A 22463-nucleotide genomic window follows, 5' to 3' on the forward strand; every position below is an offset into this window, starting at 1 on the left:
CAGTTTCCTTATGTGTAAAATGAGCTAGAGAAGGAAATGGCAAATCACTCCAGTATCTTTATCAAGAAAACTCCAAATGGGGTCGTGAAGTGTTCAACATCACTAAAACAACTGAACAAAAAACATCTGATATCAAAGATAAAGATGGGATTGATGCAAATATTGGGACAAGGACAGAACCTATGTTTTTCCTTTATTTTGGTAACTCACCAATAAAGGAACTTTCTCTCCCATGCAGATTGGTACTTTCTTTATAACTTAGAGTCATATCTATTTGTCTATGCTACTAAGAATTTAAGTAATTACTCAAGGTCACACAGTCAGTATGTTTCAGGGGCTGGACTTCAACCCATGCCTTTATGGTTCCAATGCCAGTTTTCTATCCATTATGCCACATTGCTTCTCATCTTACAAGTATATGACCAAAAGTTATAACCCAATAGAAAGATTTTCAACAAACAGGAACAGTTTTCAAATGAAGAAATGCATACTGCAGTTAACCATGTAGAAAATAGAATAATCCACATCACAAACAATGAGATAAATACAAATAAATAATTCTGAGGATTTGCTCATGCCCTTCAAAATGACTGAGATGATAAGAGGTAGAAATGGTCAATGATACACTGCTGGTAGAATTTGGGATTGATTCAACCCTTCGAGAACACAATTTAGAATTGTGTAAGATAATAGATTAAAAATTTCATTACCTTTGAACCCAGCATTATCACTGGAATACATATAGTCCAAGAGGCTGAAGGAGATGGAGCAAAGTCCCCTATATACCAAATATTTGTAGCACTATATTTTTGGTAGTAAAAAAAAAAAATGTAAATAAAGAGGCTTCCTCAAAAGTTTGTAAGGAGTGGGGCGGAGCCAAGACGGCAGCAGGAAAGCAGTAACTTGCTTAAGCTCCCCACCAAATCCCTCCAAACACCTGTAAAAAATGGCTCTGAACAAATTCTAGAGCTTCGGAACCCAGAAAATATCAGAGGGAAATAAATCTCTAGGCCAGGAGAGCCTGGATGGTCACTGGGAAGAGTCTATCATAAGGTGCTGAGAGCAGAGGGCAGCCCAGCGAGGGCTGCGCCAGGACAGACCAGACCCAGAATCAGCCAGCTGGAACAGGCCTTGAGGCCATGAAACAGGGAGCTGTGACAGTTACCAGATGTCTCAACCCACAAACACCAAAGGGCAGGTGAGGGGAAACTGCAGGATGGAGTTCAGAGCAGTCCCAGCCACCAGCTCTGGGGGTGGAGGAGGTTGTGCAGTGGTGGTGGGAGCAGGAAGTTCCTGAGGCTGCCTCCAGAGTGCCAGTGTCAACTGCTTCCCGAATCCCTGGCTTACACAGAGGGAGGAATCTAGTAGCATATCAGAGCGGGAATGCAAGGAGCATTTTGTAGGCACAAAGACAGATTCTCTTGCTGTGCCCTGCTTGTATCTGGGTCCCAATGCTGGTGGGCAGTTCCTGGGAGAGGAGGAGTGCTGCTGTGACAGAGCCTGGGGTGATGGTAGAGTAGAAGTAGCTCTGAAAACAGCAGTGCTTGGACCCTAAAGCTTGGGACAAAGTGCTCATTACTCTACAAGCAATCATATCCTGACAAAAAGCTCAAGGGTCAAGTAGTTGGCTGGGAACATGAACAGACAGCAAAAACCAACTCACACTCAAACTCAGACTCAAACCCAAACTCTAGATTCCTTTTTTGGTGACAAAGAAGATCAAATCATACAGCCAGATGAAGTCAACAAAATCAAAGAGCCTACATAAAAAGCCTCCAAGAAACATATGAATTGGGCTCAGGCCTTGGAAGAGCTCAAAAAGCATTCAGAAATGCAAGTAAGAGAAGTAGAGGAAAAATTGGGAAGAGAAATGAGAGTGATGCAAGAAAACCATGAAAAACAAGTCAATGACTTGCTAAAGGAGACCCAAAAAATACTGAAGAAAATAACACCTTAAAGAATAGACTAACCCAAATGTCAAAAGAACTTCAAAAAGCTAATGAGGAGGAGAATGGCAGAATTAGCCAGATGAAAGAGGAGGTTCAAAAGACCACTGGCAAAAATATGATGTTAAAAATTAGATAGGAACAAGTGGAAGCTAGTGACTTTATGAGAAACCAAGATATTATAAAACAGAACCAAAGGAATGAAAAAATGGAAGACAATGTGAAATACCTCATTGGAAAAACCAGTGACCTGGAGAATAGATCCAGGAGTGATAATTTAAAAGTTATTGGACTACCTGAAAGCCATGATAAAAAACAAAGAGCCTAGACATCATCTTTCAAGAAGTTATCAAGGAAAACTGCCCTGATATTCTAGAACCAGAGGGGAGAATAGAAATTGAAAGAACCTATTGTCACCAAATTCCAGAGTTTCCAGTCAAGGAGAAAATACTACAAGCAGCCAGAAAGAAACAATTTGAGTATTGTGGAAACATAATCAGAATAACCAAAGATCTAGCAGCTTCTACATTAAGAGATTGAAGGGCTTGGAATACGATATTCTGGAGGTCAATGGAGCTAGGATTAAAACCAAGAATCACCTACCCAGCAAAACTTAGTATTATGCTCCAAGGCAAAATATGGATTTTCAATAAAATAGAGGACTTTCAAGCTTTCTCAGTGAAAAGACCAGAGCTGAATAGAAAATTTGACTTTCAAATACAAGAATCAAGAGAAACATGAAAAGGCAAACAGGAAAGAGAATTCATACAGGTCTTAATAAAGTTGAACTGCTATGTTTACATTGCTACATGGAAAGATGTTGTGTGTAATTCAGGAGACCTTTCTTGGTATTAGGGGAGTTGAAGGGAATATAGATAGAGGGCACAGGATGAGTTGAATATGAAGGGGTAATATCTAAAAAATGAAATAAATTTAAGGGGTGAGAGAGGAATATATTGAGAGAGGGAGAAAGGGAGAGATAGAATGGGGCAAATTATCTCACATAAAAGTGGCAAGAAAAAGCAGTTCTGTTGGAAGTGAAGAGTGGGCAGGTGAGGGGAAATAAGCAAATCTTACTCTTTCATCAGATTCAACTTGAAGAGGGAATAACATACACACTCAATTGGGTATCTTACTCCACAGGAAAGTAAGGGGAAGGGGATAAAAAGGGGGGGTACGATAGAAGGGAGGGCAGATGGGGGAGGAGGTAATCAAAAGCAAACACTTTTGAAAAGGGACAGGATCAAGGCAGAAAACTGAATAAAGTGGGTCAGGATAGGATGGAAGGAAACATAGTTAGCCTTTCACAACAGGAGCATTGTGGAAGTGTTTTGCATAATAATACATGTGTTATCTATGTTGAATTGCTAGCCTTTCTAGGGAGGATGGGTGGGAAGGGAAGAGGGGAGAGAATTTGGAACTCAAAGTTTTAAAAGCAGATGCTTTAAAAAATTTTAAAAAATTTTTTTCATGCAGCTGGAAAACAAAATATATAGGGAATTGGGACACAGAAATCTATCCTGCCCTACAAGAAAGTAAGGGGAAAGGGGATGGGGGGGGTAGTGGAGTAACAGAATGGAGGGCTGACAGGGGAACGAGGCAATCAGAATATATGCCATCTTGGAATGGGGGGGAGAGTAGAAATGGGGAGAAAATTTGTAACTCAAAATCTTGTGGAAATCAATGTTGAAAACTAAAATATTAAATAAAACATATACAGAAAAAAGAATAAAAAATGAAAATATAAAATATATACAAAATAAACAGACTTCCTATAATTTGTTCAATGGTTGAACAAATTATGGTATACTATCATAATGGAATATAATTATTCTATATGAAATACCAAAAGATGAGCAATTCAGGGAACTTTGAAAAGGCTTATATGTACAATGGCAGAATGAGAAAAACAGAATAAAAATAATATATAGAGTGACCACATCAATGTAAAGGAAAACAACACTAAAATATCATAATTCAGATAAATGTAATGATTAATTTTGATTTTAGAAGACTGATGATGAAACACATTTCTCTCCTTGTGATGGATAGATGGCAGAATTTGAATGCAAATTTCTATCTATGCTTGAAGAAAATTTTGATATTTCAATTTTTTTGCTAAACTTTTTTACTTACAAGGGAGGGCTTTATAAGGGGGATGTTATTAGAAAGAGATAGTAACATAAATAAACCATAAAAAGCAACACTAAAAAAGTTATAAACTATTAAAATAATTCCATTTTAGCCCTTGCACTTCTATGTGAAGCAAACTATTTGACAGGAAATTATTATAAAATATTGATTAGTAAGTAAAGATATGAAAAGGAAGAATGACATCTATATAGACTATCAGCATCAGGAAAGCAGAAACCATATTGTGGTGTCTATTCCAGGAATTTCATTCCCCTCCAAAAAAAATTTATAATAAGAAAATAAAACAACCTACAAGGTGAACTTGTATTGTGTTAACATTATGGTAACCAGGGTCTCCTCTGGGATTCTGGTGAAGTAAAGGAAAAGACAGGCAAGTGTTGCAAGCCAAGGTGCTAGCTTCATTTGGAATCTGGAATACTATTCTCAACGAAACATCAAGGCTGCAATATTATCTATGTCAGGGTTGTCTGACCTTAAGTTATCTTAGGACTGCATTAAAATAATTATTCAAGGGCCACACCCAGAATAAAGAATACAGTACACTAATATAATAGTTAATTTGTAGTCTTACCTTAGGTTTAGCAAGCACTACAAAAAGTCATGGTACTTTTAAAAGTTTTTATTGAAACAATAGACAATATATTTAAATTTGCCATTTTAGTGAGAGCTCTACCATAGCTCAGCTTCATTTACTAAAGCATTTGTGTCAATTTCTATGTTTGTAGGCGGGCCACATAAATTGCACTGTGGGCCTCATGCAGCCCTCTGGCCGTATTTTGGACAGCCCTGTTCTATCTCATGGACTCTTATGATCCTTTTGTATTGTTGAAATTGCACAATGATTGATGTGTAATTTTTACCAAATAAATACTACTGTTGTGGAAAGGGGAGAGGTGGCAAGAAGAAGAAACATGTATCCATGAAAGAATACCTATCGGGAACTATGCTCCAGAAGGTATGGTAATTATATCTATCCAAAGAATACCTGTGGGGAATTGTGCTCCAGAAGGTATGGTAATTATAGCCAGAGTATAAAATATGATATCTATTAATGGGAAACTCTTGGTGATATTGACTGGCCAGCTGGCATTCTAACAAGATAGATATAGAGATCATTAAATGGGCACTGTATACATACAGGTTTGTTGCCAGGAGTGGCATGCTAAAATAGTTTCCCTGCTGCAGAGGACTTGGTGGCTCCCTGAAGTTTTAGCTCCATATCCAATGCATGAGTTTTATTTTTTTTCCCCTGGATGTCCTTAGGAGAATGGGTTGTAGGGATAGCCATATGTGGTCATAACTAGCCACACATCTATAGGAGTTCCTGAATAAAGAAGTTTGGCTATATTTTCACTAGAGAATTGTTCATAATAAATTGTCCTCTCAGCTCAACTATTAACTCAGTCAGTCATTTATTAAATGCCTGTTGTGTGTCAGGCACTGTGCTAAGCACTAGAGTTGCCAAGAAATACTAAAGATAGTCCTGGCCCTCAAGGAGCCCACAATCTAATGAGGGAGATTACAAATAAAAGAAACATAAAGTGGGGATAAAAAGAGGGAGAGTACCTGGCCAAGTGGCATGATGAAGTCTTACTTCTAAATCGGAAATTATGAAGTGGCTGCCTTGGCCCCCTCCTTAAATAAAAGTTCTAGGAGGAGTTCTCTGATGTCCACTCTCCACCTTCTCCAATCAAAGGACAGAGGAGCTCAAGGGATTGGGGGTCTTGAAGATGCGAGAGTCTCAGAGATGATTTGGGCTTATAGGAAGATGAGTTTTTTGAAACAGCAGTGAGCAGTTGAGCAGTCAAGTGGAAAGTGGAACCCCTTAGTTGAAGTAGCAATCTCTTTAAAAGGAGAGAGATACAATGAATGATATAACTCCTTTTCATAATGTACTGTATTGGATTGTGCTTATAGATGGAATTAAATATTTATAGTCATGTCAACTCAGATTTTTCCAGCCCAAGAAACAGTAGTCTTGGTAGTGTGATGGTATCAATAGTTGAAACCAGGAAGGATATCAAAGGAAATAATGGAGTTAGAACCAAATGTTGACCTTAAAATTGAGGGCCAATATGATAAATCAAGTGACAAAAATTTAAAAGTTATACCTATTGGATGAAATCAGTTCTGCTTTGGATACCTGGTCATACGTCCTGCCTCTGACCTTTGATTACTGCCTCCTTAGCAGCAATAATACTCCTTAGAGTGAATTGTTCTTTGGATATTTGATAGTACTCACTTGTAAATGTATCTGGTTTTGTTATTTTGAGGAGCTCACTTATGGCTTACTCAATTTCTTTTTCTGAAATAAGATAATATAACTATATTATTTCTTCTTCTGTCAACACAGGCCTTTTACATTTTTACAAATATTCATCGATTTCATTAAGATGATTATTTTTATTGGCATATAATTGGGCAAAATCATTTCTAATGCTTTCCTTTATTACTTCTTCATTGATTGTGAATGTACTTCATTTGTGAATTCAGTTCACTTCAATAAACATTTAATAAGTGCCTACTATGGGCTAGGCACTGTGTTAAGTACTAGAGATACAAAAGAAAAAGAGAGACACTCTCTCCTCTGAAGAAGCTTACAATCCACCCAGGGAAGACTCAAAAAAAGGACACCATTCCATGGTGGGCATGGGGTGGAGGAAAGTCTTTTACTTTAAGACTCTCTTCTATAATACTCTCTATATAGCTAGGGGCAACGTATAGAGACCTGGAATGAGACATACCAGCTCATATCTGGTGTCAGATACTTATTAGCTGTGTAACCCTGGGCAAGTCACTTAACCTCTGTTTGCCTTAGTTTCCTCATCTGTAAAATGAAAAAAAATAATAGCATCTACCTCCTAGGGTTGTTCTGAGGATCAAATGAGATAATTATTAAGCTGCTACAATAATGCCTGGCACATAGTAAGCACTTTATAAATGTTAGTTATTGTTGTTGTTGCTACTATTATTGTAATACCTAATAATTTATATAATTCCATTATAATATTCCATTGGAATATTAGATTCTTGAGGTCAGGGACTCTTTTTGCTTTTCTTTATACCCTCAGTACTTAAAAGAGTGTCCAGCACATAGCAAGTAGTAATACATCTTTGTTAATTAATTTATGAATTGTTAGGCTCTGATCTAGATATCAAAATCTTAAATTACCGGTTGTTGGTTGTGTTCTTGATAAGGGTGGTTGCCCCATAAATAAAGTTTTCTATAGTTGAGGTTTTACTATAATTAGCTTTCTCTTTCCTTACCCAAATCCCACAATATGACAAAGAGTGCAACTTTGAGTTGAATCAATGATTTAAAAGAAACAAAATTTTACTGAAGCAAAAGAAAAAAATCTTTAGGGAACAGAAGTTGCCTCACCTTCTTAAGCAGAGAAGGAGGAGCATTAGAGTACAAAAGGCCATGGAGAGTTTTATTAGATCTTCATGTACCTCCTCCCTTCCAGTCAGAGAAGTGTGACTATCCTACAAAAGAGAAAAACAATACATTAAGAATTTTTTCTTTGTGAATTTGAACGTTTATGCTATTTTAAATTCCAAATGCTGAAGTTATACATTTTCCTCTCCTTGATATTCTGGCCAAGATCTGGTAAGATTCCCATTAATTATTTAGCTTATACTTGTAGAAAACATTGACTCTCTATACAAAAGTTCAGCATGGTCTCTAACCTAGGGATAGAGTTTTCCAAATGTTGTAAACATATTTATCATATTCATGAATATTAAAAAATGTTGAACATAAGTTTAGCTGAATTAAATACAACTGTAATTAAGTAGAACTTGTAATATGAAAAGAAATTTAAATATAATTTTGTATTTATTTTTAAACAGTTAATGGATCTAAATGCAATACAAGTGAGGATGGTAAAAATTATATTATTGGTGTAATTCACAACAAACAAAAGCAATTAGGATTAATTGAAAATGCTTCCCACTTTACTATGACTCTGAATTTGTCAGTGTATTGATCTCCATTGTAATTAAATTCATCAGCTTAAGTCAAATAAAATAGAAAACCCTGTACAGATGTGAAAAATGTCATTATATCTGAGCCTACTACTGAATATGTTTCATTGACAGAAGACTAAATACTTATCTGATGGCAAAGAAAGATCATAAATTTCATAAATTAATAATGTCATGAAACTTTTAGGTGAGTATTTACAATAGCAGACCTCTATAAGAGATATAGAGAAGTTATATTTAAATTATTCTTGTTTTATGTCTTCCTGATGACAAATCTGGCACAAAACATTCAAATGCTTAAATTAAAACAAAAAAATTCTTAAAATTTGAGGGACTTAATGTGTTTCAAATGTTGGGAATTCTAGATACATTGCACCTTATATTTCACTTAGATATTTCTTGGTAAGTACGTATTTGTATAGTCTATACATCGTATGGTCTTTTCATGGTCTGTGACATCTCAAAGGGGAAAAAATAGAATAATTTGTTTTTCTCTTCCATTACTTGTTATATAAATATCTAAGCACAATTTTAGGCTATGATTTATACTGGGTTTTTTGAGATTGTTGGTATGGATCCATTTCAGTGTTTCTTCACAAATTCCCAATGACATATTTTGGAACAGATAAAGCTATTACAGCTTCTGTGTGAAACACAGATCATGCTCCTCCACGATGTTGATATTGTAGGCAGAATGTTTCTGTTACTTGCCATGCAGGCATGACCCAGAGAAGCCCCTGTTTGAAAGAGATTCAAGGCGTAATTTCATAGTAAGGTACTTTGAAATATAGCTAAATTCTACTCATTCAGACATATTTGAAGATAAGATTTTTTTCTAAATTAGCAAATATTTTAAAGGAAATATAATCTGTTACATATTTGTATTGAAGAATGTCTATTTCTATATTGAATTTTCCCCAAACCACTAAAAGCTTGTTTTCCTAAATCAATTATATTTTCTTCCCCCAAAATATTTTTATGCCATTGATTTGCTTAGCAATATATTATTATTCTCCTTGACCTCTCCTGAAATGGGGGTTGGGATAGAAATTTAACAAGTTATGTTATTTATGGCATTCCACGGCACTGATTGATGCCCTTCTGGTTTGGGGCAATTGCAAGGAAGACTGACAGAAATGGTGAAGATTGAGAAGTTCCTGTGTATATATGCGGAAAGAATCACATATGACTCAAGACAAGATCCATATCTATGGGGATATATGGAGTTGAAGAGCCAGGAGTGATAAATGGCCTATGAAATAGAAAAAGGGTCAAAATCAGGATCATAACAGCATCCTGGGTTCAAAAGGAAAGTCTTTATTCCAGGTGTCTGCTGGAACCAGCTTGTACTAGCTCATGAGTGAGGACTGTTAAATTTTGAGCATGAACATTTACACCTAAGAAATCAGGAAACTTTACAAATTAGGACTTGATGTATATTTTTTTTTATTTTCTGGACATAAGAAAGTGATGGGAAAATGTCCATGATTTATATTAAACCTAAAAGTCTTGTGTGGACTTTCTTTTCCTAAAATTCCTATAGTTTTGAACTGGAAGGTCTTCTGTGACCAAGGAGTGCACAGATTCTTGGAAGAGCTGAATCATATCAAGTTTATGCTATTATGGTAAATAAAACCAGAAAACAAAAGAAAGGTATAGCTAAATAGGAGGTTGGCTCATAAGTTCTCCTTGGAGAGGCAAATAAATCAATAGGGTTAGTTTTATTATGTATCCAAAATCAATGAAAAGCATCATGTCCTCAAACACTTAGTCATCTTGCATTACAATGCTGATGAAAAAAGAGAATCCAGAGCCCTACACTGATTAACAAATCTATTTCTGTCTCTGTGTCTCTCTGTGTCTCTCTCTTTCTCTCTCTCTGTCTCTCTCTCTTTCTCTTTCTCCCTCCCTCTCTTCCAATGTATACATATACACACAAAGAGGAAGTATACTAAAATAAGGCAAACTAGAGAGAGAAATAATAGATAACACTGTGGATTGCATCAAGCCCATAAACACTGTAGTTGCTTTAATGAGATGTATAATCACTCAATAGAGAATTTGGCCAAACTATCCACACAGGAAAATTCAAGTGAATGAAATATGCTTATTAGTCAGACATTTGTACAGAACCATGCAATTGGCATAATGATCTTGAGCAGACACAGCTAATGGATATGACCTTAGTTCAGAATCAAAGAAGAGGAAGAGGAAAGCAGGCTAGAGGAGTGTCTTTGCTTTACTTCTGCTTTTCTGCTGTCCTTTAAATGACCTCAAGTTTCCCTCTGAAATAAAGGCTCATATTTTAACAGCAATGGGGTGATGTTCTAAGCTTCTGATAAGGTTCACCCACATGGGAATAGAGATGGCCTTGAGCAGATTGTATTACTTAATTCTGTAAATGGGCTGACCATGGAAAAGAGTATAAATGATGGCCTCAGAAAGGTGAATGGCAACATGGAAAGCCTGAACGCTCAACTCACTCAACTCACAATTGAAAGAGAACTAGAAAAAGACACTAACATATTTAGTGGTCCTTATATGTCAGATAAACTGGAGGATATAAACAAGAGTTAAGCATAAATAAATTGTTATCTGCAATGTTGCAGAGAATAGTCTCATGGGATAACAGACTCAATGAAGTAAGCAGGGAAGGAGACAGTTAAATCTTAAGAGAATGTAGTCATACTTCATTTAACAAAAACTCGACTATGCAACCTACATTTTAGGGCCACAGATTATGACATATTTTTAAGAACAAAAATATGAAATTTTTAAATTTAGTAAAATAAAGGAAATGGGGGGTGGAGCCAAGATGGTGGCTGGAAAGCAGGAACTTGCTTAAGCTCTCCCCCAAATCCCTCCAAATCCCTGTAAAAATGGCTCTGAACAAATTCTAGAACTGTGGAACCCATGAAATAGCAGAGGGAAACAGGCCTCCAGCCCAGGAGAGCCTGGATGGTCACCAGGAAGGGTCTATCGCATGGTGCTGGGAGCGGTGTGGGAGGCACCAGGACAGAACAGACCTAGAGTCAGCCCAAAGAACAGGCCTTAGGAACATGAATCATTGAGGTGTGTCAGTTACTAGACTTCTTAACCCACAAACACCAAAGAGCAGGTTAGGGGAAAACTGCGGGATGGAGTTGAGAATGGTCAGGCCAGCAGCCATGGGGGTGGAGGAGGTGGTGCAGGTTGGCAGTGACAGCTGCAGGAAACTCCTGAGGCTGCTTCCAGAGCTCCAGCATCAGCTACTTCCTGAGTCCCTGGCTCACGTGGTAGGAGGAATCTAGCAGCAGATCAGAGCAGGAGTGTATGGAGCACTTTGTGGGCACAAAGGAAGGTTTTCTTGCTATGCCCTGCTTGAATCTGGACTGTGGGCTTGGTTGACAATTCTTTGGGAAGGAGGAGGGTTGCTGTGGCAGAGCTTGTGATGACAGTGGAGTAGAAGTAGCTCTGAAAACAGCAGTGCTTGGACACTATAGCTTTGAACAAAGTACTCTCTACTTTACAAGAAGTCATACACTGACAAAAAGTTCAAGGGTCAAGTAATTGGCTGGGAACATGAACAGGCAGCAAAAACCAACTCAGACTCAAACCCAAACTCTAGATTCCTTTTTTGGTGACAAAGAAGATCAAAATATACAGCCAGAAGAAGTCAACAAAGTCAAAGAGCCTACATCAAAAGCCTCCAAGAAAAACATGAACTGGTCTCAGGCCATGGAAGAGCTCAAAAAGGATTTGGAAAAGCAAGAAAGAGAAGTAGAAGAAAAATTGGGAAGAGAAATGAGAGTGATGCAAGAAAATCATGAAAAACAAGTCAATAACGACCTTAGTTCAGAATTAAAGAAGAGGAAGAGGAAAGTAGGCTAGAGAAGTGTTTTTGCTTTACTTCTGCTTTTCTGCTGTGCTTTCAATGACCTCAAATTTCCCTCTGAAATAAAGTCTCATATTTAACAGCAATGTTAAAGGAGACCCAAAAAATACTGAAGAAAATAACACCTTAAAGAATAGACTAACCCAAATGGCAAAAGAGCTCCAAAAAGCTCATGAGGAGAAGAATGCCTTGAAAGGCAGAATTAGCCAAATGGATTTCTCTTTATAAGAAATCAAGACATTACAAAACAGAACCAAAGGAATGAAAAAAATGGAAGACAATGTGAAATATCTCATTGGAAAAACCACTGACCTGGAGAATAGATCCAGGAGAGATAATTTAAAAAGTATTGGACTACCTGAAAGCCATGATCAAAAAATGAGCCTAGAGATCATCTTTCAAGAAATCATCAAGGAAAACTGCCCTAATATTCTAGAACCTGAAGGTAAAATAGAAATTGAAAGAATCCACCAATCACCTCCTGAAAAAGATCCCAAAAAGAAAACTCCTAGGAATATTGTCACCAAATTCCAGAGTTTCTAGGTCAAGGAGAAAATACTTCAAGCAGCCAGAAACGAACAGTTTGAGTATTGTGGAAACACAATCAGAACAACACAAGATCTAGCAGCTTCTACATTAAGGCATCAAAGGGCTTAGAATATGAGATTCTGGAGGTCAAAGGAGCTAGGATTAAAACCAAGAATCACCTACCCAGCAAAACTGAGTATCATGCTCCAAGGCAAAATATAGACTTTGAAAAAATAGAAGACTTTCAAGCTCTCTCAATGAACAGACCAGAGCTGAACAGAAAATTTGACTTTCAAATATAAGAATGAAGAGAAACGTGAAAAGGTAAACAAGAAAGAGAATGTATAAGGGACTTACTAAAGTTGAACTGTTTTGTCTACATTCCTACATAGAAAGATGTTGTGTGTAATTCATGAGACTTTTCTCAGTATTAGTGTAGTTAAAGGGAATATACATAGATATAGACAGAGGGCACAGGGTGACTGGAATATGAAGGGATGATATCTAAAAAAATAAAACAAATTTAAGGGGTGGGAGAGGAATATACTGAGAGAGGGAGAAAGGGAAAGATAGAATGGGGTAAATTATCTCACGTAAAAGTGGCAAGAAAAAGCAGTTCTGTTGGAAGGGAAGAGGGGGCATATGAGAGGGAATGAGTGAATCTTGCTCTCATCGGATTCAAGTTGAGGAGGGAATAACATACACACTCAATAGGGTATCTTACTCCACAGGAAAGTAAGGGGAAGGGAATAAAAAGGGGGGATGATAGAAGGGAGGGAAGATAGGGGGAGGAGGTAATCAAAAGCAAACACTTTTGAAAAGGGACAGAGTCAAGGGAGAAAAGTGAATAAATGGGGACAGGATATGAGGGAGGGAAATATAGTTAGCCTGTCACAACATGAGTATTGTGGAAATGCTTTACATAATGATTCATGTGTGGCCTATGTTGAATTGCTTGCCTTCCTACAGAGGGTGGGTGGGAAGGGAAGAAGGGAGAAAATTTGGAGCACAAAGTTTTAAAAGCAGATCCTGAAAAATAAAGTTGTTTTTTCATGCACCTGGGAAACAGGATATATAGGGAATTGGGGCATAGAAATCTATCCTGCCCTATAAGAAAGTCATGGGAAAGGGGATGGGGTGGATAGTGGAGTGACAGAAGGGAGGGCTGACTGGGGAATGAGGCAATCAGAATATATGCCATCTTGAAATGGGGGAAGGGTAGAAATGGGGAGAAAATTTGTAACTCAAAATCTTGTGGAAATCAGTATTGAAAACTAAAATATTATATAAAAATGATAAAATTCAAAAAAAAATAAAGGAAATGGGGGAAACTTTTTTAACATATCATGGAGATATAATTATATTCAGGAAAATTTTCCAGAGGAAAAAACACCTCCTCAAAACACTAACGATAGGCATGTATTTGAAGGTAGCTTTTTGTGGGTGCTGATTTTGGCAATGCTGGAAGGTGCTAGAAGCAGAGTAGAGGGGGGTAAAGAGTAGGCACGGGAGAAGGGACTCACAGACTTGTCAGACAGGTCCACGAACATGTAGCAATCAAGGTAATTTATGCAAATCTGGCACAGGTCATTAGAGGCTGTAGCTGTAAGAGAAGCTGTGAGTCCTCCTGTTCTGGGTCTAGTGGCCTCCTCTCCCTTGCATGGCTGAGTCCAGTGCCTGAACACCTGTCATCCTTAGCGGTGGCAGCAAACCATGAGAAGCCACTGGAAGACTGTAATGATGGAAGGAATTTCTGGAAAAGGCCACTAGAAAAAATATATATGATACTCCATTAGCATAAAAGTTCAAGTTAGAGAAAGAAATCAAGCATAAATCATAGTAGAAGGGACCAGGGAAAGAAGAAACTGTTGACAATTAGAAGCAGGCAACTGTGGTTTTCCCCCATTTCAATTGACTGTACAATAAAAATTAACAACTATGAAAGGGGTCAATCAGACACATTTGTGAAAATTATCACCTTAACTTGTATGTAGCAAGCCCCTACTATGACTATACAGGTATAATTCATAAAGAGACCATTTTTACTTTCTCATAAAGAATACAAATGAAAACACTCCTCCATGAACATCAATAACCTCTTAAAGCCCACCTTTGTGAAAGGTAATTTAAGAAAGATCAAGGCTGATATGGTTCTTCTATTACATCTAAAAAACCTGGAAGAGAATTAAGATCACCTGATCCAAGTGGAGAATAAATGCAGAAGGAAGGAAAAATTTGTCCTTGGACAATGACAAAGATCCTAGGAAGGGGCTGGTTAATGTTCTAAAGAAGGTATATGAAGCTGAAGATGATAAAATAAAGAGAACAATTAATAAAGCCTTGGTAGAGGTAAGGGAGAAATAATCGTAAGGGAAGCCCTAATTTTAAGAAAAAAATGTCTTTTCAGTCACTGATGAGGAATTATTATCTCCAAGAAGGAATTGCTGTTGAGCTAAATAGATGCAATTTATGTGTGTAAGAGGCCACAAAGGCTTTCCATTTCATGCTAGAGGATGCATATAAAATAAAATATACTTGTACACTTCTTTCAAGGAGAGTTATTTTACTTCCTTCATTTTTGTGTGTAATTTTTGCCCCTTACTTAAAAGTAAAAAACAAAGTCTTGCTAATTAAAATGCTATGTTTTCATTTTTAAAAATCCTAGAATCAGTCTGGTAATTCCTTAGGTATCAAAATATCTTCCTGATGGTAGGTGAGAAATACATGCAAAGCCAACCCAGCTCCAGCAAAGAATTATTATTTCATTATAGATACCATTGTTTATGATCATAGCAGTGACAATGAAAAAAATGATACAAGATGAGAACGCTTCATGATAAAAATCTGCAATGAAGAGAAACTGAGGCACAGAAGCCTGAGCATAATCTATTTATTGGCAAGGCTATCAATTAACAATAACAGAGGTGCCCCTCAGTGACCAGAGACATGTCTTACAATAAGAGCAGCTATTTATACAGTTTGGTGGTTACATAAGGTCCAGTGATGCAAACTAACCTAAGACTATGACTGGTCTGTACTTACGCTGAAATGAAAAAGGGCAGTCTTCAGAATCCTTAATAACAAGGAAAGGACAGAGTTGAACATCTTGAAAGTCCTCAACCAGATCCCACCCCACTCTCCTTCACCAAAGAGACCCAGTGCTAGGAAAAACATTTCCGGACCGAGTTGAATTATCCTTCATCCATCTTCTTTATCTCCATCAAGATGCAGGACCAGTCTCAGTTGTATGTACAATCTCCTGCATAGTCACTTGCAAACTTTTTTAGCAAGGCCTATATAAAATAAACCTAAAACTAAGCCCTAGAAATTGGTTACAGTGATTACTAAAACTCTTAACTATTAACCAATCATGAAAATGCACTGGAATATAGAAAAACAAGGGAGAAAATGAGCACCTATCTTTTAATCATACATTGTTACCTAAGGATTAGCTGATCTAAACTAAACGTATATGACCAACGGATATAATCAATCAATAATCAATTTCACAAATGTGACTATTTCAGACAAAATGAAAGAACTAAGAGTGTGTTTTTATGCTCAAACTTTGTTATCATTTGTGGGATGCATTTTATGAAACCTATGCCTTGTAACACATATCATTATACAAAACACTTTAAATTTTATACTTATTAAAAGAAGCTTGAGAAGTTTTTCATGAAACATGAAATCAAAGCATACATCAAATGCATACATCTAGCATATGAATGAAAGAAATATAAGGAGAAACAAATCAAGTCATTTCAATTGCTGCCAATAAAAGAATGCTTTTATTCCTATTGTAACAAGATAGTAGGGAGGATTCTGGGAAGATGGTGGAATAGGTAAAAAAAAACCCTCTAGATTCTCCAAATTTCCTCCACAGAAAAAAAAGATAGAACAGCACCTCAATGTGAATGTAGAGCAGCCAAAATAAACAAAAGAAAAGGATGTCCTCCTAAGTTGTCCTCCTAAGACAACCTGAGAGGACCTCAGGAAAGACTCAACCTCCCAGAACAGAGGTTTGGCCTGAGTGAAGTATAAACACCTCAAGACCAACTCCATTGAAACAACAAACAACAAGCCTTGGGGGCAGCTGGGTAGAGAGGTGGTTTCAACTTCAGGAACTTTCATCTCACAGACAGTGTCGGGGTCTGATAACTGAGTAAGGGAAGAGTGAAAAATCCTTCATTGTCTTGGGACTCCAGGCCCAGCTGCGCTGACCAAGCACAGTCCTGGGCTGCTGTTGTAGATGAGAAGAAGGGAGCATATATATGCCAGGTGGGTGCAGTAACAGAGGGGTGGGGAGCCTGTTGACTGTGGGCACTTGCAGGTGACCTGTTTTAGTTTCATGGCAGAAAAGAGAGCTGAAGTCTGCAGCCACCATAGGGACTGCAGGGAAAAAGAGCATTTGTGAATCAGTGTGGCCAGGGGTTCTAGCCAAGGCTTAGGGGTGGAGAAGAGTGTTCAAGGTTGGGCCCCGGTACAGAGCTCAGAAAATAACAATAGGGGGGTGGCTAGGTGGTGCAGTGAATAGAGCACCAGCCCTGGAGTCAGGAGTACCTGAGTTCAAATCCGGCCTCAGACTCATTCACTAGCTGTATGACCTTGGGCAAGTCACTTGACCCCAATTGCCCTGCCTTCCCCTCTGCAAAAAAAAGAAAAAAAATAGGAAGGACCTGAGACCTGGGGTACCATTTCCCATACCTTAGGACTAGAACTTGCCTATAATATAATAAGGCACTAAAAATAGAAATATTTTTTAAATTTTTAAAAATTTATTTTATTTTATATTTTATATATTATTTTTATTTATTTAAAAATTACATCTATTTAAAAGTAAAAAATTAAAATAAATAAAATTAAAATTAAATGAGTAAGCAAAAGAGAAAGAACTCTACCATGGATAGCTACTATGGGAATAGAGAAGATCTAGGTTCATATTCAGAGGAAGATAGTGGAACTAAAAAAACAAAACATTTCTTTCTCAAAGAGTGGTCACAAGCCCAAAAGAGTTCTTTGTAAAACTTAAAAAGGACTTCAGAAATCAAATAAGAGACATTGAGGGAAAAAAATCAGAAAAAAATGAGAGCAATCCAAGAAAATTATGAAAGTCAACCAACTGGAAAAAGAGATTGAAAAACTTAAGAAAGAAAATAACTCCTTGAAAACTAGAATTGAGCAAGGGGAAGCAAATGATGTTATAAGACACCAAGAAATAATAAAAACAAAATTAAAAGAAGAACAAATAGAAGAGAATGTGAAACCTCTCCTTAGAAAAACAACTGGCATGGAGAACAGGTCAGTGAGAGACAATATAAGAATTGTTGGACTACCTGGAAGTTATAATAAAAAAAAGAATCTTGATACAATATTACAAAAAAACTATTAAGGAAAATTGCCCCAAAGTTCTAGAACAAGAAGGTAAATCAGAAATAGGAAAAAAAAAATCCACCAATCAACACTGGACAGAGATCCCAGGAGGAAAACTTACATAGCCAAGTTTCAAAGCTCCCAGGTTAAGGAAAAAGTATTTCAAGCAACAAGAAAAAATAATTTTAAATACTGAGGAGCTAAAATCAGGATCACACAAGACTTAATAGCTTTAATGTTGAAGGACAGTAGGTCTTGGAACACTATATTGAGAAGAACAAAAGAGCTGAGGTTGTGATCAAAGGTAACTTACCCAGCAAAGTTAAGTATAATCCTCAATGAAAAAAAGACATTTAACGAACTGAAAGACTTTCAGATATTTGTAACAAAAACAGTAGAACTTAGTGGAAAATTTGACATGTAAGATCTAGGAGAAATATAAAGTAAACATGAAAGAACAATTATAAGAGACTCAATAAATTTAAACTGTTTACTTCTTATATATGAAAATAGTATCAGTACTCTTATGAGTATCAACACTACTTGGGTATTTTGAAAGAAAGGCTTGGATTGAACTGAGTATGATGGGGTGATTCTAAAAAATAAAATTGGGTAGGGAGAGATAAAAAAGAGTAATCATCTTATACAAATGTGGTGTGAAAGGAAGAACTGATATAGAATAGGCAAAATCAATACATACAGAATCCAGGAAAAAGTAGGCTCAAATTTGAAGAGTCTTTGGTTGTTTGAAGTCATTTTCAGCCCTTCATAACATACTTCAAGCTTGGTATGGCTTTTTAGTTGGGTAAAAGTCCATGTAAAGTCATAAAGCTGCCTTTCCTCAACATGTCTAATTTGACCTCAGCTCCAAGTGAAGAAACTGCTGCCAACTGCTATCACATGGACACTGCTAGAATACTGAGTTAAAGTCAAAATCCTCTTTTAGCTTTCCAAAGTTCATAAGGTCTTCCTCTAAGCCAAGGGGCTTCAAGCTTTCTTGTGCTGCTGTTTCTAGAGCTGGTACTGGAAGAAATGCAAGGTTTCTTTGCTTCCAAGGTGGTATGATCCTGGAAGATGTGTGATCACTGCTCTCCTGGTTTGCAATCTGGTCTTTACAAAGGAAGGGCCTTTGGTCCCCTGTAGCTGCAAGTGCTAGCACTCCTCTCTTCTTTGGAATTCTGACCAGAGCCTCTGCTCCCTTGTGACTAACCCCCATACTCCTCTTTGCGCTGGCACTCCAACCTAGAACTGTGTATAGATAATATAATTGCCAATCAGCTCTATCTGTCCTCAGTATCTATAAAAGGTTCCATGTAATCTCTTTCTGACCACTTATCTGACCCTTTTATGATCTCTGGACTGAGAGCTCCCAAAGCTGCTTCCCTGCTGGTGTTGCTGCTGTGTTGCTGTTGCTACACAGCATGTGGGCTCCAGCAGGTCTCTACCCTCATGTTATAGATGTCTCTTGCTGACCTCTTAAGTTTTCCCAGGCTAGAAAAATGTCACATGCTTCATTTTATACTTTTAGTTGACTCAGATACCTTAAAAATCATTGTGTGAAAGCATAAAGGTTAGGATAAAAGACAATGATGATTTTCATATTCAATGTTATTGGAGAAGTAAATGATTTTAATGCTTATGGCAATCAAAAATACTTTGATAAAACAATCATGATGTCCAGAACAGTATCAAATCATTATACAAGATAAAATTCAATTTACTTTCCCCAGTGCTAAATGCTTGTTTTTGAATATGCAGTTCCGTAAAAAAAAAAAAAAAGATGCTTTCCTTAGAAAAGCAGATCAAAGAACCTGTGTTAGTGGCCTTCTGTGTGCTGATTGTTGTTGGTTTTACACAGCCACAGTAGCTGCTAGCTACATCTCATTAATGTCATTCTCTTAAATGAAGTTATTAATTGTTTCTGTGATTTGTTCTTTGACCCATTCATTCTTTAGGATTAGATTGTTTAGTTTCCAACTAATTTTTAGTTTATCTTTCCATGGTCCTCTATTACAAATAGTTTTTATTGCAACACCATCTGAAAAAGGATGCATTGGACATTTCTGCCTTTCTGTACTGGATTGTGAGGTTTTTAATGCCCTAGTACACGGTCAATTTTTGTGTATGTGACATGTACTGCTGAGAAAAAAGTAAATTTCTTTCTATCCCCATTGTTTTCTCCAGAGGTCTATCATATGTACCTTTTCTAAAATTCTATTCATCTCCTTAACTTCCTTCTTGTTCATTTTGAGGTTAGATTTATCAAGTTAAGAGAGGGGGAGGTTGAGGTCCCCCACTAGTATAGTTTTGCTGTCTATTTCTTCCAGTAACTCCCTTAACTTCTCTAAGAATTTGTATGCTGTAGTACTTGGCGCATATACGTTAAGTAATTATATTACCTCATTGTCTATGCCTTTTAACAGGATATAGTGTCCTTCCTTATCTCTTTTAATTAGATCTATCTTTGCTTTTGCTTTGTCTGAGATTAGGATTGCTGCCCCCGCTTTTTTTTACTTCAGCTAAAGCATAATATACTCTATTTCACTTTACCCTGTGTGAATCCTCTTGTTTCAAATGTGTTTCTTGTAAACAATATATTGTAAAATTATGTTTTTAATCCATTCTGCTATCTGCCTCCATTTTAGGAGAGAGTTCATCCTATTCACATTCACAGTTGTGATTACTATCTGTGTCTTTTTCTCAATCTTGTTTCCTCCTCCCACTCTGTTTATACTTTTATTTCTCCCTTCCACTCCTCAAAAGAGTTTTGCTTTTGACCACCACCTTCCTCAATTTTCCTTCTCTATTGACACCCTTCCCTTATCTTACCCTTTTCCCCTTGCTACTTCTTCTCTGCCTTCTAACCAACCCCTCCCCCTTTTCTTTCCTTTTTCCCCTCCTACTGTCTGTAGGACAAGTTTGATTTCTATAGTTATCAGAGTATGTTATTCCCTCCTTGAACCAAATCCCATGAGAGTAAAGCTCATATACTACTCTTCTTCCTCCCTTCTTTCCCTCTATTACAATATGTTTTTGTGTCTCTTCATGTGATGCAATATACCCCTTTCTACCTCCTCCTTACTTCTTTACCCAGAACAATCCCTTTGCACCCCTTAATTATGTTTTTATCATCACATCAGTTACTTTATGCTGACACGCTCAATCTATGTATATCCCTTTTACTTGTCAAAATAACTGTACCATTCTCAAGACTGACATAAATATAACATATATAAAACAATATAATCCAATATAAGGACGTAGACAATTTGCCCTTATTGAATAACAAGGTTTGATTTTTTTCTCCTGTTTGCCTTTTCATGTCTCTCTTGAGTTTTGTATTTAAAGATCAAATTTTCCATTGAGCTCAGACCTTTTCTTCAGGAAGGTCTGGAATTCCCTCATTTCATTGAATGTCCATCTCCTTGACTGAAAAGTTATGCTTAATTTTGTGGGGTAGTTGATCTTTGGTTGTAGTCCAAGCTCCTTTGTCTTTTGGAATATCATATTCCAATTCTTCCTGTCTTTTAATGTAGAAGCTGAAAGGTCCTGTGTGATCCTGACTATAGTTCTGTGATATTTGAATTGTTTCTTTCTGGCTGCTTGCAGTATTTTCTCCTTGACCTGATAATTCTGGAATTTGGCTATAATATTCCTTGGAGTTTTCAATTTGGGATCTCTTTCAGAGGGTGATCAGTGGATTCTTTCAATGACTATTTTACTCTCTGGTTGTAGGACCTCAGGGCAATTTTCCTTAATGACTTCTTGGAAAATACTGTCCAGGCTCTTTTTTTCATCATGGCTTTCCAGTAGACCAATAATTCTTAGATTATCTCTCCTGGATCTATTTTCAAGGTCAGTTGTTTTTCCAATCAGGTATTTTATGTGTTCTTCTATTTTTTCATTCTTTAGATTTTGTTTGATTCTTGATGTGTCATAGAGTCATTAGCTTCTACTTGCACAATTCTAATTTTTAACGACTTGTGTTCTTCATTTAGCTTCTGTACCTCCTTTTCTTTTTGGTTAATTTTACTTTTCAAAGAGTCATTTTCTCCAACTAGATTCTGAACCTACTTAACCATTTTGCCAATTTTACTTTTTAAAGATTTGTTATCATCAGTGAATTTTTTCCATTTTTTCTTTTACCTTTCTAGTTTGGTTTTTAAAGTCCTCCTTGAGGTCTTCCAGGAATGCTTTTTGCACTTGAGACCAGTTCACATTCCTTTCTGAGCTTTCAGATGTGGGTATAGTGTCAATGCTGTTCTCTTTGGAACTGGTATTTTGATCTCCCCTGTCTCCACAATAAGAATCAATAGTCCTTGGTTTTCTGGATTGCTTCTTCATGGTGGTTGTCTTTCTCCTGACTTTTAAAGTGGCTCTCTGCTTCCGGGGCTCAGGGGGCTCTGTCCCAAGCTTCTTGTTCTGGGAACTGTGGGTATGGTTACTGGATTTGTGTGCTGTGGCCTCTGGTTTTGTCATCTAGAGACTATATAATGCTGCTGCTCAGCTGGAGCTGGCTGGTATGTGAAGGTCAAGGTCAGGCGGATGTTTTCCTGAGTTCCTTTTGGTTACACTGAAGCTCCTGGTGTGAGGTGTGGGGG

At 37.1% G+C, this 22463-nt stretch overlaps 1 protein-coding gene across 1 annotated transcript in view; it reads left to right on the top strand.

Moving 5' to 3' along the window:
* The first annotated feature begins 611 nt into the window (after positions 1 to 611).
* The window catches only part of LOC118837226 (lipase member I-like), a 52096-nt gene continuing 30244 nt past the window's right edge, over positions 612 to 22463 (top strand). The window contains exon 1 of the mRNA XM_036744154.1: positions 612 to 681. Within this exon, the coding sequence (XP_036600049.1) occupies positions 612 to 681 (70 nt within the window). The remainder of the gene's footprint in view (positions 682 to 22463) is intronic.

Source organism: Trichosurus vulpecula, chromosome 2, assembly GCF_011100635.1.
Source record: "Trichosurus vulpecula isolate mTriVul1 chromosome 2, mTriVul1.pri, whole genome shotgun sequence".
Taxonomy (NCBI): Eukaryota; Metazoa; Chordata; class Mammalia; order Diprotodontia; family Phalangeridae; genus Trichosurus; species Trichosurus vulpecula.